Here is an 18777-nt window from a genome sequence, read left to right as displayed (position 1 = left end):
GAATGTTATTTATTTAATATTATCGGTTATTATGGTCAAATCCGCATCTATCAAACAAATAGTACATAACCGAATATTTGCATTGTATACAAAGTACTAGCTTTGTGTTTAAAATGGCTGCCTCCACAGATTTTTACCTCCGATATTATGTTGGACACAAAGGCAAATTTGGCCATGAATTTTTAGAATTTGAATTTCGTCCAGATGGTAAATATTCATATCTATGTTTGCTAGAAGTACACTTTTATTTCCACTTTGATTTAAACAAATAAGCCGATTTCAATGTAGCATCGGCTCTTTAAACAAAGGGAGGTAATTTTACTTTTTTTGTTGAAAATTCAATTCTTTGTTAGACTTCATTTATTTCTGTTTAATACATTTATTTTGTTGTGCCACAATGAAAAGGCAAAGCCTCAAAGTGAGCTCAATTTAATTTTACCATGAAATAGTATCAAACAATATTCTTCATTTTTATTTAACATTTTCCATTTTTATGATTTTAGAACTTTCATTCGGTATTTTATACTTTGCTTCCATTTAATGTGGTTCCCTGTCCTTGTATCGTTCCTATGAAAGTGCGCAGGACACCAATATAAGCATTCATTTTCAATCAGAATTTTTCAGCTTTTATGATGTTATCTTGTAATTCGAAAAGTTGCGATGTGTAGTGTACGCAAGCAGGCCCTCAAGCTCTCTATTATTATTTGGGGTGAAGTGTCTTGTCAATCCTGGGAAGACGGTTTAAAAAGATTTCATTTTTCCATTTAAATGCCAATAATAATGCCAATAAAGGTGACATCCGGTGTTTAATGCACTAGATAGAAAACTGTTTTCACTCAGAATAATCAACGATTATTATTAATTCGAAAAGTTGCTATTGTTCGTTATAGGAATAACTTGCCCATTTTAGTGGGCCATTATCTTTGAGTAACATTGAAAATGGCGACGCCCAACTAGAACTGATGCTGAAAATTTCATTGATAGGTATAGAAATTTAGATTTCTATATATTCTTTAATTGTTTTTTTATTTGATTTTCTCTTAAATATACATGTGTAGCCTATATAATAGCCCAGAAAGGCATACATGCCAGAGGTTTTTTTTAAGGAAAAGGGGAAGACGCTGGACGCTAGTAGGGAAGGGAAAAAATAAACAAATAAAATTAATTTGGGGAAACTTATGATGTAATTTATATTATGTACTAAACAACATAATAGAGAGTCACAACTATATGTTTTTTCCGTTAAAAATTTATACAGTTTAGGTTTTTTCCCTTAAAAAATTTAATACAGCAGAGCATTGAACAGATAAGCTTTAAAAGTGAATTGGGTATTACTCCATCATTTCCTTTGGAATTGGGTATTGGTTCCATTTAATTGGGTATTCCAACAACGATACCATATGATTTCAAGATCAATTGGGTATTCAAGTATGAAAATATGAATTTTATGGTTTCTATCCATAAAATTTAAACTGTTTTAAAAAGAAATTTTAAATAGGATTAACAATTTACTAGAACTTTTCACAATTGTTTTATTTTTATGCCCCCACAAAGTGGGAGCATATAGCGTTGCACTTGTCCGTCCGTCTGTCCGTACGTCTGTCTGTCTGTACGTCCCGAAATCTTGTGAACGCAACTCCTCTTAAACCGGATGGCAGATTTTGCTTAAACTTACAGGGATGAACAACCTTAATGTGTAGATGGTAGTAAAGGAAGGAATTTTCGCTGCGACCAAATTTAACAGAATTATGGCCCTTTGTTGATTTTTTTCACTTTATACTATGTAGAAATTTTGTGAACGCAACTCCTCTTAAACCAGATGGCAGATTTTGCTTAAACTTACAGGGAAGAACAACCTTAATGTGTAGATGGTAGTAAAGGAAGGAATTTTTGCTGCGATCAAATTTAACAGAATTATGGCCCTTTGTTAATTTTTTTCACTCTATACCATAAAGAAATTTTGTGAACGCAACTCCTCTTAAACCGGATGGCAGATTTAGCTTAAACTTACAGGGAAGAACAACCTTAATGTGTAGATGGTAGTAAAGGAAGGAATTTTTGCTGCGATCAAATTTAACAGAATTATGGACCTTTGTTAATTTTTTCACTATATACCATAAAGAAATTTTGTGAACGCAACTCCTCTTAAACCGGATGGCAGATTTTGCTTAAACTTCTAGGGATGAACAACCTTAATGTGTAGATGGTAGTAAAGGAAGGAATTTTTGCTGTGACCAAATTTTACAGAATTATGGCCCTTTGTTGATTTTTAGTTTTCAACTTGTGGCACATGTAGTCTAAAAAATATTTGACCTAGAGTCATAAGATTGACAGAACAGTGGCGGGTGGGGGCATCTGTGTCCTATGGACACATTTCTAGTTTTATATAAAATGCTCATGTTATATTTCATATTATTTTAACAAGTTCGTTTTCTGACTGATTGTTGATTATTTACGACTGTTTTGTTTAAAATCATTTTCCCTTTTGTATGACGCCATATTGCTTTCAAAGCGTCTATTGATACAGCTGGGACCTTCTTATTGACGGTCTCTGTCGGTCTGTAAAGACCGTCGACCTGAGTAGACAAATCGACGATCTCATGCTTTATTGATATGGCTTAGTCGGTCTTTTGAGACCGGGGACTGTCGAAGACCGGAGGCGTTGATTAGTTAGCATTGATTCGGGAATGTTCGGATAGCCTGCATATCGATATATTTTGTCCAAAACTAGGAGCGTACGACAGATTAATTTTGCTGTGATGAAAATGACAATATGCACGGGTTTTTAAGACAATTGCGTATTTTATTTCTTTAATGGGTTTTGATACGCATTCTTAAAAAATTAATTGCGTATTTTATAAAATTAATTGTGTAAATACGCAAATACGCACCTTATCTGTTGCTCTGATACAGTGGAGTTTAGGTATAATAGTGTATCTGTGACACACTTTAGCTCCATACAAGTCCTTTTCATAAGAAATACATAATATATTACTTTACTAAAAATCACAGATTAGCAATGTTTGAAACTAGATTTGTCACACAGTAACCAACAAACACTGAGGAGGGATTGAAAGGGGGGAATCAGTTACAACTCTAAATTTTTAAAGAAAGAAAACAATAAATCATTAAATGATTAAAATATAATTGCAAAACAGTCTATAATTATTCATAATACAAATGTATATATTAAACTTTTTTAAAGTGAAAACTGGAAATAAAACTCAATTAAAGATATTTCCATGAAGAATTCATTGCAGATTAAATTCCAGTGTATCTTTTATTTGACATTCTTCACATTCTTTGTATCAAGAATATTTGAATTATATTTAGTAATTAAAGAAATCACTTAATTCCTGACGCATATCAACATACATTGCTGAAAGAATCAACAATGCCATGTATGAAAAAAAAGTATGTGATTTCGGATGTACCACATTGTGGATAATGTTTTAGTTGTTATTTATTTTTGTTTAAAACTCAAAAATATCAAATGATGTTGTAGAAATGCTCATTTTCATAATTAAAGTTAAATGGGGGAAATATAATTATATGTTTGCATAGTTTTAAGATTACAACTGGTTTGCATTTGCTTAAAAATCACCCTAATTTTGGTCCAAATTTGCTGCTTTTTAAAGGCAAATCCCCCTATCTGGATGGCTAGAAATTTGGCATGACTATGCAGAAAGGCAATACCCAGGCCCACTACATGGTCTCGGCCTTTGACTTCCCTGTATGAGATGGGTCCCATGAGTTGGTCCAAGGGGAACAAAAGGTCTAGGATTTCATTATATTTATGGACAGACTATAAATTTTTGGACGATCAATAATTTAACAGATTTTTATACGCCCGTTTGAAAAACGGGACGTATTATGGGAACGCCCCTGGCAGGCGGGCGGGCGGGCGGCGTCCAATTTTGTCCGGAGCATATCTCCTACATGTATGGAGGGATTTTAATGAAACTTCATATAAATGTTCACCACTATGAGGAGCAGTGTCGCGCACATGAATCAGGTCTCTAGGTCAAAGGTCAAGGTCACACTTAGAGCTCATTGAAAAATGCTTGTCCGGAGCAAAACTTCCACATGTATAGAGGGATTTCAATATTACTTGGCACAAATGTTCACCATTGTGAGGCGGAGTGTCGCGTGCAAGATTCAGGTCCTTGCGGCCAAGGTCAAGGTCACACTTAGAGGTCAAAGTTCAGATAAAAATATGAAGATGTGTATATGGACCATTTAGTCATCATTTATTGAGGGATTGTAACACAAATGGTCATTATCAAGACTATGGCTGTGATACATATAATTTAGGTCAATATATACAAGGTCAAGGTCACTAAAGATGATGAAATATCCAGATTTTGTAAATAGAATTTAATCAAAGGGAGACAACAAAGTTATTACTTTGTTCATAAATGACTTACACAATTACTCCCCTTGATCTATTTTCTAAAAATAGAATTTAATCAAAGGGCATGAAATAATCCTCTTTCTTGGACTCGAGTATGTTGTAAAGAATGTAACATTTATTTACACATGTTTCATTCATTGGTCAAGATACTTAACTGTGATAACTATGGTGTTCTGTAGACTTGGTATTTGTTCATAAAGATCATACAGTAATTACCTTATCAAATGTAAATACTTTCTCATAGAAATTTAATTATATTTTAATTTTCAAGTAAATATCAGTTCAGCTCATTCAAAGATTAAGAATTGTAATGAAATGTATTTCCCTAGAATAAAATCTTAAATCAGAATTTTTTAGTTATTAAATTACATGTACTTTTTATACGCCCGTTTAAAAAAAGATAAAAATATGAAGATGTGTATAGGGACGATTTAATCATCATTTATTGAGGGATTGTAACACAAATGGTCATTATAATGACTACGGCTGTGACACATGTACTTTAGGTCAATATATGCAAGGTCAAGGTCACTAAAGATGGTGAAATATCCAGATTTTGTCTGGAGCATATCTCCTACATGTATGGAAGAATTCTTATAATACTTTATGGAAATGCTCACCACCATGATATGTATTGCTCCATGCATGATCCAGGTCTCCAGGTCAAAGGTCAAGGTCACACTTAGAGCTCATTGAAAAACGCTTGTCCGGAGCAAAACTTCTACATTCATAGGGGGTTTTCAATATAACTTGGCACAAATGTTTTTCATTGTGAGGCTGAGTGTCGCATGCAAAATTCAGATCCCTGCGACCAAAGTCAAGGTTACACATAGAGGTCAAAGTTCAGATAAAAATTTGAAGATGGTTATAGGGACCATTTAGTCATCATTTATTGATGGATTGTAGCACAAATGGTAACTATCATGACTACAGGTGTTACACATTTAATTTAGGTTAATATTTGCAAGGTCAAGGTCACTGGAGATGATTAAATATCCAGATGTTGTCCGGAGCATATTTTCTACATGCATGGAGGAATTTTAATGTTACTTTTATAGAATTGTTCACCACCATGAGACGTAGTGCCCTGCACATAAATCAAGTCTCTAGGTCAAAGGTGAAGGTCACAGTTAGAGCTCATAGAAAAACACTTGTCTGGAGCAAAACTTCTACATGCATAGAGGGATTTCAATATAATTTGGCACAAATGTTCATCATTGTGAGGCTGAGTGCCGTGCATAAAATTCAGGTCCCTGCGACCAAGGTCAAGGTCACACATTCTGTGCATATCTTCCCTATTGATTTGTTTTAAGGTTCATTTAACAACACAGTGCCAAGAATAAAAACTTGCTTGCTAGATAACACTTATCCATAATGCCCCCATCTCCATCTAAAGCTTTTTCGTAAACGGGCGTATTTTGTGACTATGGCACCCTTGTTTTATCTGTAAATTTACAAAATAGAAAGAGTTGCATTAAAATTCAAAACCACAGGTTAAAATGAATAAGGTTACATATTATATGATGCAATGTAACAGTATAATAAGATCCAGAACAATTTGATGACTTTCAATTTTCACTTTTAACAAAAATTTCAAAATCATCATACAAAGTTTCAAAATCATCATACAAAGGTGAAACTCCCCCATTATCTTTGTAAATATAATCAATCAATAAAACAACTTTTCTTATGCTGCAGATTTTAGTGTTAAACTATTAACAGCAAATTTAACATTGAATATCTTAAAATTTATTGATTGAAAAATCTTTAAATTTTAAATACGGAGAGTCCATAAATATCAGGAAATTCTAGACCTGAACAATACACTTCAACCTCAAGACACTTCAACCCTAAAATTTTGTAGACAGTTTTCAAGACACTTCACAAACAGATTTCATCAAAAGATGGATGGAATGTCTGTAAAAAATGGCTTGGGATGAAGTGTCTGAGGGGTGAACTGTCTGTATATCCTAGGACCTCCTATTTGATTTCAGGACTTTTCACTTTTAGCTCCAAGATGTTGTAACCTTGTCATGGCCAATGTTTGATAAGTCTGCAAGCCCAATATATATTGTTAATATGTATTAATAATCATTCAAAACTTTTTAAATTTATAAATTTTCAATTGAACACTTGAACAAAGACTGTTAAATACTCTAATTTCAGGAAAACTGAGATATGCAAACAACTCTAATTACAAAAATGACACAATGATCAGGAAAGAGGTATGTTTTCTTATTTATAAATGTTTCATTATTTTTTAGGGATAAATGCTAAATTTAATGGTAAAGAATGCCCATCTATTAAGAAAATGTACAATGATAATTTTAAAAAAATGTCCCGAAATACAACTATTATTCAAAACTAATGGTTCCATTAATTCTATGCCATTACTGAGTGTCAACTAGTAAAACTTGTAAAAAAAGAAATACATGTATGACTATGTTTTATATCTATTGTGTGATCATATACTTATATTTCAATTTTTGATGGTTTAAATCTAAGTTGAACATACATGTTTCAATTTAAATCAGCATTTAGATATACTTGTAGATGAATTACAAGAGGTGTCAGTCAATGTTTTAGTCCAAAGCATTGCAGCCATACATGTATATCAAAATAATCAATATAAGATGACTAATAAGTAATATATTAGTCATCAATTTATGAAGTATAAGTCTTCGACTAACCTTTTTCATACCTGTTTTCATGATTTCAATAAAATACTTATTCTGAATTATGATGTGTATTAGTTTTAATACAGTTACAATTAGCATGTTTTCTTTCTTTTTTTCTTTACTAATTAGTCAAAATTACCTTTTTTTTTTCAAGTCTGTATTGATAATTGATTCACTGAGAAAAAAAATTCAATGAAACATCAATATTGTTCCTATTAATGATAATAGCTGTAATTTTGATGGTGACATGCAGTTAAACTCAGATTAAGCCATCCAGTTAGTTCAATTTGAAGAGCATTCAACTGTGATTTTATCATTTTATTGACCCAGGTTTCATGCCCGTATGATGCATGTCACTTTTGTTTTGTGATCATGAAATCCTTTCAATGGTCATTCTCACTGTACCTCTGCACATACATTAACATATAAAATATCAGTTCCTTGCAAAATTGATGGCATCTACATGTAGTACTGGTAAACTGCTTTAAAGCCTGCCCAGGAATGTGGTGGTTGAGCTGTGCTCTGATTTATTCAAAGTGGCTTACTGTCATATTATCCAGAGGGTAAACTACAAAAACCACTTCCATATATTTACATGAAAAATACATGTAACTGTGGTTTTACACTTTCCTAAACTTTCATTTATTGAAAGTTTTCACAAGAAGAAATTAAGAATTTAATTTGATTTTTGACTCAACCAATAATGAAATAATTGAATTGAAGCAAACAGTAATTCAATAAGAATTTAGTTCAAGTGAACTTAGCTTATTTTGTGTGACCCTTTTGTATTGCTGTGCTATATGTAAATATTTATCTTTTTGCTATGAAATTGTGACAGTTTTAAGAAGTCTAAAATAGAGTGTGATTTAGAATTTCAATTTTCAAGTTGTGTATAGTGTATATAGCATTTTGGCTGTTTGTCCTGTGGTATGGAATTTCCATACTAAATTGATAATAAGGCACTGTGTTGAACATTTTATTGGTAAGCAATTGACAATAACAATACAATTACTTTTATAGGCTTATGTACACAAGTCAGTAATGGAGGAACTAAAGAGAATTATTGATGATTCAGAGGTGATGCATGAAGATGATGCTTTATGGCCACCTCCAGACAGGGTTGGCAGACAGGTATATATTTATCATTTCCTTAAAAAAAAAAGTGATTCATTTTCATTCATATGGAAAGATTCTTGCAAGTTGAATTACAAATAGTAATTGATATCATACATATTCTTATATTAACTTTTTATTTTGCCATTTTGAATCCAGTAACTTTTGCCATGATAGATTTTGGGGCAATACATGTAACAACGTCCAATACCATTTTTCCGTATTCACTATTTCAAGTGATACCTGTAACACTGTATTATGTAAATTCGTGCAAAATCAAGTTGATTCTGCTAAATTGTTTCAAATAATTACTTACATGTTTTTGATTTAAAAAAAATATAATTTAACATTTTCATCTATATACATTTACAATTATACGCCATATCTTAGAGATTTATAGATACTTCCAATTAATGAGCCTATTTTCAAATAAAAGGTATTGTAGCAGCCTTGTAATTGCGAGATCTGTAACCATTCTTCAAATGCTGTACATTTATCTAACTCTTGGAACTGAAAATGATTTGCTTGCAAAATTTTCATTTATGCTGCTTTTGGCATTTTTTAGAAATTTCATGTCTCTCTATTTGGCCTAGAGTTGCTACTCATACTTGCAGTCGTACCATGCTCTAACTGCTTTTCTTCTATCGTTTTGATATTGAAATCCCTTTAAATGCATAGATCCCTGACCTGTCTAATTCTAATGATCAGATTAAAAAAATTTCACCATTACACATTTGTTAACTTAAGAGCACATGCCAATGTTTGTGGTGAAACCAATTGTTATTCAAATAAAAGGTCAAAGTGGGAATCTACCAATAAAAATGGACTTTTCAAATTCAAAGTAGAAAAAAAAACTCTTACACAAATTCAGGAGGTTCAGAGGTAAAACAGACTAAAGTTAAATAAATTATACTTTCAGGAGCTGGAGATAGTAATTGGAGATGAGCATATATCATTTACCACATCAAAGATTGGGTCACTAGTTGATGTAAATCAGAGCAAGTGAGTATTTCAAAACAGTATTATTACTAAAATATATGCTCTATCCTATTCATATTAAGTAAACATTTACCTGAGCTGATTTCTGAGGGGTAGAATCTTTCATGCTGTAGAAAGATAGGGTTATCTAGCTGAATCAATGCAGTCTGCAGGTTTTATGGTTATAAAGTTTTTAATGGTCGATATACATTCTGTGCTGGTCTGACCAATCAGATAACTGAGAATGAGTTTGAGCATAGAAATTTTCTTTATGATCTTGGATCCCGGTCTGTGTCGTGTGTAATTGTAAAGTGGTTAAAGAGTGGTGCCTGTCACTCAAGGCACAGCTGTCCTATCTGCAACTTCTATTTGCACATCAGTGTTGGATTTGTTTGATTGTTGTTTATTTTTGCATAAAAAAAGAGGCCGAATATTGGCCTTTTACAAATTGAAAAAGTTGATTCAAATTGAAAATTAATTCTGAAAATTCAAAAAAAATTGTGAAAAGTTTTTCTAACCAGCTCAACCTTTTAGGCATATATGGCTTGTTATTAAAGAACATATTTAGATATGTGTAGTACCAAAACAAAATGAATGTTAGGTTTATCGAGATTTCCCAATTTTCTGACAATTTCATTGAGTTATTCCCCTTTGTCAAATTGAATGTTTTAAAAATCTGCATTATCCAGGCTCTTATTTGATTTCCAAGAACTAATATTAGTCAAGTATGCTGTCTGCCATTATTTTAACTGTAAATGAAAAAATTAGTTTAGTGATAAAACATTAATAATATATTTATGTCGTTTTTTTATGCAAATTTAACTAAACAAATCAATTTGCTTCTGTATGAATGATTCCATTTTGTAGATTACTGCTTTACCATTGAGTATTATACATGTAATCTGTTGGTGATCATAGATTAAAGCCACTTTGAAATTAATGCACAAGTTTTTATCAGATTAATTGATCTCGGAGCTTCACAGAAATTAGCTCAGAAAATGCAATGCATATTGATTGATGGGAGGTATATTGTATATTTCTCTGTTGATACTGCCTCTGCTATCTAATGTAATTATATATTGCATTTGATACTTAAGTTAATTAGAATACATGTTATTCTATTTCACCAATTTTAAAAGAGAGAAGATAAGATATTTGCACTGCTACTTTATACATTGTGTGCTAGCAACAATGATGCAAGGACATGGTACCAGTTTAGAGCCTCAAGTGTCTGTTAATGCTTGAAGTAATGTATATTGTTACCCTGTTCCATCATTCGTCATCATCAGTTTTCTATTTTCTTTTTCAGTGTTAACTTACGGTCAAATCTTGAGTTTTAACAAATCAATTGTTAATCATATATAGTCTGTCACTGTATGTGTAAAATTAAAGATTAAATGATGCTGAATATGTAATTTTGGCCCTTGATTGATTATATGTAATATAACTCGATTAGTATAGTAACATCATGTTGAATGTTTGAAATTTTTACTTTTTCTTGATGAATGCAATAGCCAAAATATTGATCTGACAAATTATTATAACTATTGTATAATTGTTGACTTTTCAATAATAAAATAACATGTTGGCATGGCCTAGTGGTTAACGCTTTGGACTAGTAATCTAAGGATTGTTGACCACATGGGTTCAAACCCTGCTGGTTGTTTCCTTGAGCAAGAAACTTTACATTCATTGCTTAGTACTGGTTGATTCCAGGAAGGGATTCGAGAGTGTTTCAATAAGCTTATAGCTTCCAACACAATCAAATTAAAATAAATTTGTATATACCAAATAACACTTCTATACACCTAAGATGATACACCCTTAGACCTTAGTGATTGTACTGCCAGTTGCTTGTATCATGATCAAATCATCAATGTTTAAATATTGATTTACAACAATCTACAATTTACGATCTTATAGTAAGAAAGAGAGAAAATTACTTTTCTGAATAATTGATTATTGGTTTTAACAGGTAGATATCACATGACTTTTGTTTTATTATTTCAGGGACCCGGAGGGTTTGAGGACATTCTACTACCTAGTACAGGATCTCAAATGCCTTGTGTTCTCTCTTATTGGACTGCACTTTAAGATCAAGCCTATATAAGTTCTGTAGTGACAAAGAGATTTTAAATTCCATTTCCAGAAAATCATCAACATTGCCTATTAATGGGTAATGTTATATAGCAAGTGTCTAAGGATGTTACTTCTACAGTAAAAGAAATACTAGTATGTCTGATGGTTAGAAATAACTAACAGCATAATAATGTGAAATATTCTAATAAAAGTGAAGGATTTTAGATTTTACTTTTCTTATGTTTCTTTACAAAAAAAGGTGAAAAGAAGTCTTTAGTTGTAATTCTCTTGCAAAATATTGTATCGATAATGATTTAAATGACTTTGTTTTTTAAACTCTTTTATTTTTCTAGGTTGAAATGTTTTACTTTGCATTCAAATATTTTATGAACATATTTGCAACTCAACTCAACTCAACTCAACTCAACTCAATTTTATTTAAGTAAATAATGGCCTCCGGCCCAAAATACGCAACAGTATAAATATTATAGTGTATACATGTATTGAATGTAGTTGCATAACATATAAAATTAAAATAAAATAAGTCAAGAGCTGGTACTTTTCAACAAGTGAAAAATGATTGCAAAATGATTGGTAACATTTTCATCTCATTTTCATTTTATGACTGTTTATCATGGTAATCATTTCTATAAGAAATTAGAAGCCCGATGTTTTCATTTTCATCTTACATTTTGTATATGACTAAAACATTTGAATAAAGGTGTAAAGTTCAAATCTGTTGTCATTTTTTAGTTCACCTGTCTCAAAGTGACATGGCAACCGAAAGAAAAAACTTAAAATATCTTCTTTTAGAAAACCTCAAGAGCTAGAGCTAAAATATTTGGCATGAAACATCAACTAGTCAGGGTCTACCAAGTTTGTATAAATAACTGCCCTGGAGCCAAAGTTGGCCCTGCCCCGAGGGTCTTTTTTGATTTTCCTTATTTGTATATAGTAAAAACTTTAAAAAAATTCTTTTGAAAACCCTAAATAGCTAGAGCTTAAATATTAAGCATGAAAATTCTTCTAGTGGGTGTCTACCAAGTCTGTTTAAAGAAATGCTCTTGGGTTAAAATTGGTCCGGCCCCGGGGGGTCATTGATATACATTATTTGTATATAGTAAAAACTAAAAATATTTTCTTTTAGAAAACCACAAGAGCTAGAGCTTAGATATTAAGCATAAAGTATCTTCTTATTGGTGTCTACCAAGTTTGCTCAAATCAATGCCCTGGGGACAAAATTGGCCTCACCCTGGGGGTCATTGATTTTCCTTATTTGTATATAGTAAAAACTTAAAAAATCTTCTTTTAAAAACCCCAAATAGCTAGAGCTTAGATATTAAGCATGGAACATCTTCTGGTTTGTTCAAATAAAAATTGGCCCTGCCCCAGAGGGTGATTTTCATTATTTCGTTGAAAGTAAAAACTTAAAAAATCTTCTTTTAAAAAACCAAAAGAGCTAGAGTTTAGATACTAAGCATGAATTATTTTCTAGTTAATGTCTACCAAGTTTGTTTAAATAAAAGCCCTGGGATCAAAGTTGGCCCCTCTTTCTCATAAAAACCCCAAAGAGTTAAAGCTTAGATATTTATCATGAAACATCTTCTAATTGCTTTCTACCAAGCTTGTTCTAATAAAAGACCCTGGTTTAAATTTGGCAATGGCCCAGGGGCCTATATACAGGTGAGCGATTTCAGGGCCATCATTGCTCTCTTGTTTGATCCTGATTTCAAAGGAAATGTTGAGTTATTGTGTCATATGCCTTTTCCTAGACATTTTGGAAATACAATAATAATAATTGAACATTAAATAAGAGGAAATATCATTTTGTTAGATACAAGAATGAACATAGTAAATTTGTTAATTTGGATATTGGGTGCCAATGGGATTTTCATGTAAGCTTTTGGAAAAAAATGAGCATATTTGCCATTTGTAATAATGGGTCTGACATTCTAGTGGCACTAGGAAAAGGCCTTTATCATGACCCACACTTCTGCATAGACATCAATGTTATAAACATTTTTGGTTGGTCACTTCAATACAAAGAATGGTATTATATTGAAATGTAATACATGTTTGTAGATGCACCTAAATGAGTTCTATCTGCCACACCTTTTTCAGGTAAAGAGGTCAAGGTCACTGGGACATGTAATAACAAACAGGTCATGAAATCAAAGTGCATTATCTTAAGAACTTTGTAGATGCACCTTGTTGAGTTTTCCCTCAGGTCAAAGGTCACTGGGACTTGTCAGATTAATGTCATACAGTCAAACCTGTGAATAAAGGCCATCCAACGGAGGACCATAAATGGCATTTATAGAAAAGTGGTCTTTTTATAGACATTACTCTCTTTTATTTTTATCAATTTAGGTTTGTCAGGGAGTAGTCTTGATTTACAGGGAGGTCTTCTTTTTTTTCAAATGTGGTCTTCCACATAGGTTAAACTGTATTTTGTATAGGCATCTGGTGAGTTACAACCATGTTCAGGTAAAATAGTCAAATGCCAATGCCAAAGGTACTCCTAACATCAAAACATTAAATTAATCATTAAATCAAAGTGAATTGATCTTGATATTCAAACTTTGTAGATGCACCTTATCAAACTGTCCCTGTAAACTACAGCAACATTTGAAATGATGTCAAACTTTTATTCCGAATTATCTCTTCATTTTACTTTAGGATTTGTGCAGTTGAGAAAATTGAAGCTCACTGCTCAAACAAGTTTTGTTATTTAGCAAGTCTGAGTACAGTTTATCTGTATTGTCAATTTGTCAGACATATTCAAATCCAGAAGCAAGCAATATTAGTAAGGGGTCTAAATGGACGAGTTTTGCAGACTTCAGAAAGTGTTTTGCAGGAGGAATCTTCCAGATATCTTGAAAAAAAATATTGTTGGTTCAACTCCCTGATGGACTCCTTTGTCTTTCTCTATCGTCGGTCAAGCTGGAATGTTGACATACATTTTAAAGCAAGTCAAAGTGAAAGTAAAAATAATAAAGTGTTGTTAATTGTAAAGTTCATTGCTGAAAGTATTATATATCGTAATATGATTTCTTTTAGCATGTGGGAAGAAAGATAAGTTTCAGTCTCCATAAATGTACAGTAGAAGCTTTAAGGCAGGTAGTTTCTTTTTTTCTACGCGGATTTTAACACATTTTTAGTCATATCTCGGCGGTTGATCTTTGATAGCTTAAAGGTAATTACAAATTTCTCGGTGACCGACTACTAATCTAACATGATTTGCGGGATCATTACATTCGTTCTTCGACCAACTATTTTAAATGTGCTCTACCTTATGAGCTAAGCCGGCTTGCTTATAACTAACTACATCTATTTGTATGGCATACAGCCTAATCTACTGACATAATTTATAGTCGTGCTATTATCTTTTTTTTTCAATAAATACAGCACTGTTGTTTGTTTTAACAGACTCTGCCAAGAGTTGTCACGGAGGCTTTTTAAAATGCAAGGACTTATTCACTGACTTTTGGTGTAAATATGTGTATTTATTGGAGATGGAATGGAAATTTTCAAATGACATCAAAATGGTTTTTTCTTTAATTCGGATAAATATTCTGAAGGGTGTCATAGATAACTGATTTCCATCTCTAATAATTTATTGCACAATTTTTACCATATTTAGTATGTTGGTTGATCGATGTATTGTTTTTTTTTCTTTTTGCTTTGTTGTTGTTGTTTTTGTTAAAACAGACACGAAATTCGTGTTCCATAAGTAACTCGTAAAGAAAATATACATTTTTCAGGTATAAATATTTTCTCGTGTTCATCAATTCAGTTAAACCGATAGATATTTAGATATTCGTTTTTAATATTCTTGTTGTTTTCCTAACAAACCTGGTGATATTATATACAATAATATTATCACATCCATTGATTTACATCGGATAAAATAACAAAACAAAGATGAAATTGTCTTACATTGTCAAAATTATGACAGACATATGTACGCAATACATAAAAAAACAATATAAATGTGTTCGGACTATTTCCTAATGATATAGCAATGTTTTCTTGAGTTATTTCTTGTTATCACATAAATCCTATTCATATGCTTTTCATTGTCATTTTCTTTTCACGTTTAATCACACTCCGTTTACATTTTTTGTTGAAGCCAGTTTCGCGTCCCATCTTGGCCATATATACTCTTCGCTCTACATCAGCATGCATCCACCACCTCCAATGCTCTTTTCGTTAAGTGGATTATCTTTTGCAGTCGGGAAGCCGACAACTAGTTTATCACTCTCTTTATTCGTTTCAATAAAGTTCATGAGATCCTTGATAGCCTCGGAGACAATAATTGGCTCAATTTTCACTTCGATCCTCAGTTGTTCAACAAGATCTCTCAGCTCCTCGATTTCTTGATTCATATTTCACTACAAACTGCATAATGAGAAGAAAAAAATCAAACATTTGTTGAGAGTATGATGAATTAGTTCCGTCAATTTCGAAGTAATTAAATGCTCTTACTCTATTGCGCGCTATGTAACTTTACAAATGAAACAAATATTTGCTTCGCAGAGTATAAAGGAATGCTTTTACATTACAAATTTATCCCTTCAAATCATCATAAAATTTTTAGTCTTGCCACTAGTATAGACAATGAAAAGTATGTACATGCATGCATTCTGACCATGCTTAATAATGTGGCAGCTCAATGTTGGTATCCATCAAAATTTGAATGGACTGTTCAAAATTCAAAGCGGTCTACTAGAATTCCAAATCCAGAACAGATAGCTTCATAACGATTTGCCTGATGAAATACAATTTTTGGAGGGAGAGAGAAAAAAGCTGTACCAATGTCCTAATGCATTTTGTTTTTTCAAACGAAGGGCTTCGAACATGTTTGTTGCATAAAAACTATTTTCACAAACAGAAAAAATGGACGAATAACATTGGCAAACACAAGACTGAATAGTTGAATCGGTAATTTCTTAATGATAAAGTGGTATATCTATAGTGAACTTTACATCGACTTTTACAAGAAACTTATCTTTTACTTTAACTGTTAGTAACAGCTAGATGGGCTTTATCGGATAACACATATCATTGTTATCACAGTGATTTATGCGATCAAATCACATTACAAACACACTTTACCGAGGAATTCATATTTTACTTTAATTTAGGGTTACACGGACCATAGAAAATTACTACCGAATTCAAACACCTTAGCAATAGTTTCTTTATTTATTTTTAGATCTACATAAATGAAGAAACAAGCGAAAAGATTTTTTTGAAACTTTGCATGATTGAAAAAGCATTTAACAAAATAGAATATGAAAAATGGGGATCACGTGCCTACTAGTACTTTGTGAGTCACCTGCCAATGAAAAAGAGATTTGTTCTCTTTTAGTTCATTTTCAATAGTCCATTACCATTTAAACATTTTATTTCAAATTATTCTTTGTTTATTGTTTTCAATTATTATGCAAAGTTTAAAACAATTATATCCAACATAGATTTTGCTATGCTCTACAGCAATTTTCTTCAAAAAAAACTTGAAGAAAATAAATATTTTGCATAAACAACTATGGGGTAAAATCTGTTTCATAGAATTTCAGCAAACTTTCTAATATGTCAGGGAATAAAGCAATAAACACGCATTTAGAAGTCAAATTAGGCGGTGCTTGCTACAGTTTTCAGTTATTTGCTCCTTAATATGTTCTAAAATAAGCAAAAACTCACTTTCAGGGACAGATAACTGAAAAAGTAAGATTGTAACCCCAACCCTTATCCGAAGAAAATAAGTTTCAATTAGGATACTCTTTAATCATGCAAATTTTAAGAAATCATGTTCAGTGGTTTAAATTTGCCTATGTAAAAAAGATATAGGGAATTTTTTAAGATTTCAACGTCTTTAACCTTGACTCCTCAAAAGGTGCCTTTGTTACCGTAGTGTAAATACAGTTACAAACAGTAGCTAGAAAGCAAATACAGAGGCCCTGCAATGTGTTCCATCACAAATGGACTTTTTTAGTATTTCTGCACATATCATTTAAAGCTTAATTGCTATGAATGGTATGTCCAATAGCTAGCGATATTTGTTTTATGTCAAACGACAAAGTTATATCAAATAGAAATACTTTCAGCATATCATTTCCTATGAATTCCTGTTTTGTCTAACATTTATGTGTATTTATGTTTAATGTTGTCATATTTGAAAGATTGACAAAAACGTCAAGATAAATGAATATATTTATTTTCAACCAAGTAGGGTACATACTTTTCAAATTCTGAATAAAATGGAGTCTTGAAACAGAATAAGTTTATAAGTATATCTCTATAATCAACCTTACACTAATTAATAAAAATTGATATTAAAAAATGATATACTAGGAGATGACGTTACACGGTAATGCAGATCAATAATTTTATGTGAAACACATATTTTCTATCTCTAACACAAATACCTGAAGATATCGACAAATTTAACTTGTGTAATATAAAGCTTATCTTTGGACATCTGTGACAAGCTATGTGTATATCTGTCATAGTTCAAATATTTTACTAATATAAAATTGGAAATCTGCGTGACAAACCATATTTGTTCTTGTTTAAAACATTATCATTATCATATCTCTTTCAACTAGTACTTTTGTCTAGGAAAAAAAAAGAATTTAAAAAGTAAATGAAAAAAAAAAAATTTCAAAATGGCAATTAAACCGAATTTGATGGTGATTTTTACCAAAAGAGTCAGACACTGCGTATACAATATCAAAACTGTTTTTGTTTGTTTCTTTCTTTGTTTATAAAGCACGAACTGAAATATTACTTAAAGATCCACTTACCCTGATTTGTAACACAAAAGTCCGACGTTTGATATGAACAGTCTCACAATGCCATTAAAATTTTTAATTGTTTCAATCTAATATGATTTTATGTTTATAAACGTTTTTTTACTTTTGCAATAAAGAAAAAAGAAACATACCGGATACAGAAAATGAAAGGCGGCTTCTACAAGAAAGGGCTTTGGCCTTTATGATAAAGAAATAAACAAAGTGGAATCAAAAATAAGTGTTTGTTGCGTGACATCCGTGCATTTGGAACATTTTAATCACATTTGTTTTGTTCATGTATTTATACATTAGCGGAATTTATTAGGAGTGAGAAACAATGCTATTACATATAGTTTAATCAATAATGAACAATAACTTTTACTGACTTTCCTGTTAATTTGGAAATATTCTGACACGACCAGGCGAAAATCTCGGCAACAGAGATTTTTTTTAAGTAATTAACGTTTTCAAAGTTTCTCAAAGTAACATAAAACAAACTTTTTGGAAAAATTATTATAAGATCTAAGTAAAAAATGGCACTACTGAAACGAAATTAGCAATAAATCTTGAAGTTAATTTGGAAACTACTTAAAAATAAATAAAGTTACATTTTTCTCGAAGATCAAAGAGCTGATGTTTTAAAAAGAAAGTCATTTACAATATCTTGTTTGATAATATACATATGTACATATAGATGTTTTTTTAATTTAAAATTTTA

The 18777-nt window shown here is 31.6% G+C and overlaps 1 protein-coding gene and 1 long non-coding RNA gene across 2 annotated transcripts; one reads left to right on the top strand and one right to left on the bottom strand.

Moving 5' to 3' along the window:
- Positions 1-52: 52 nt before the first annotated feature.
- On the top strand, positions 53-11997 carry LOC132747280 (protein mago nashi homolog 2). The gene is made up of 5 exons (XM_060736607.1): positions 53-207; positions 6581-6639; positions 8113-8223; positions 9125-9207; positions 11194-11997. The coding sequence occupies exons 1-5, from the start codon at positions 114-116 to the stop codon at positions 11291-11293; spliced, it is 447 nt and encodes a 148-aa protein (XP_060592590.1). The 5' UTR covers positions 53-113; the 3' UTR covers positions 11294-11997.
- Positions 11998-15396: 3399 nt separating this feature from the next.
- Positions 15397-18251, bottom strand: LOC132747277 (uncharacterized). The gene is made up of 2 exons (XR_009628108.1): positions 18212-18251; positions 15397-15663 (listed from the first exon to the last, which is right to left on the bottom strand). It is a non-coding gene; the product is annotated as an uncharacterized LOC132747277 (long non-coding RNA).
- Between the last annotated feature and the right edge of the window lie 526 nt (positions 18252-18777).

This window comes from Ruditapes philippinarum, unplaced genomic scaffold (genome assembly GCF_026571515.1).
Source record: "Ruditapes philippinarum isolate M1 unplaced genomic scaffold, ASM2657151v2 ctg2936_1_1_1_1, whole genome shotgun sequence".
NCBI lineage: Eukaryota > Metazoa > Mollusca > Bivalvia > Venerida > Veneridae > Ruditapes > Ruditapes philippinarum.
This window is presented reverse-complemented; position numbering and strand designations above follow the sequence as displayed.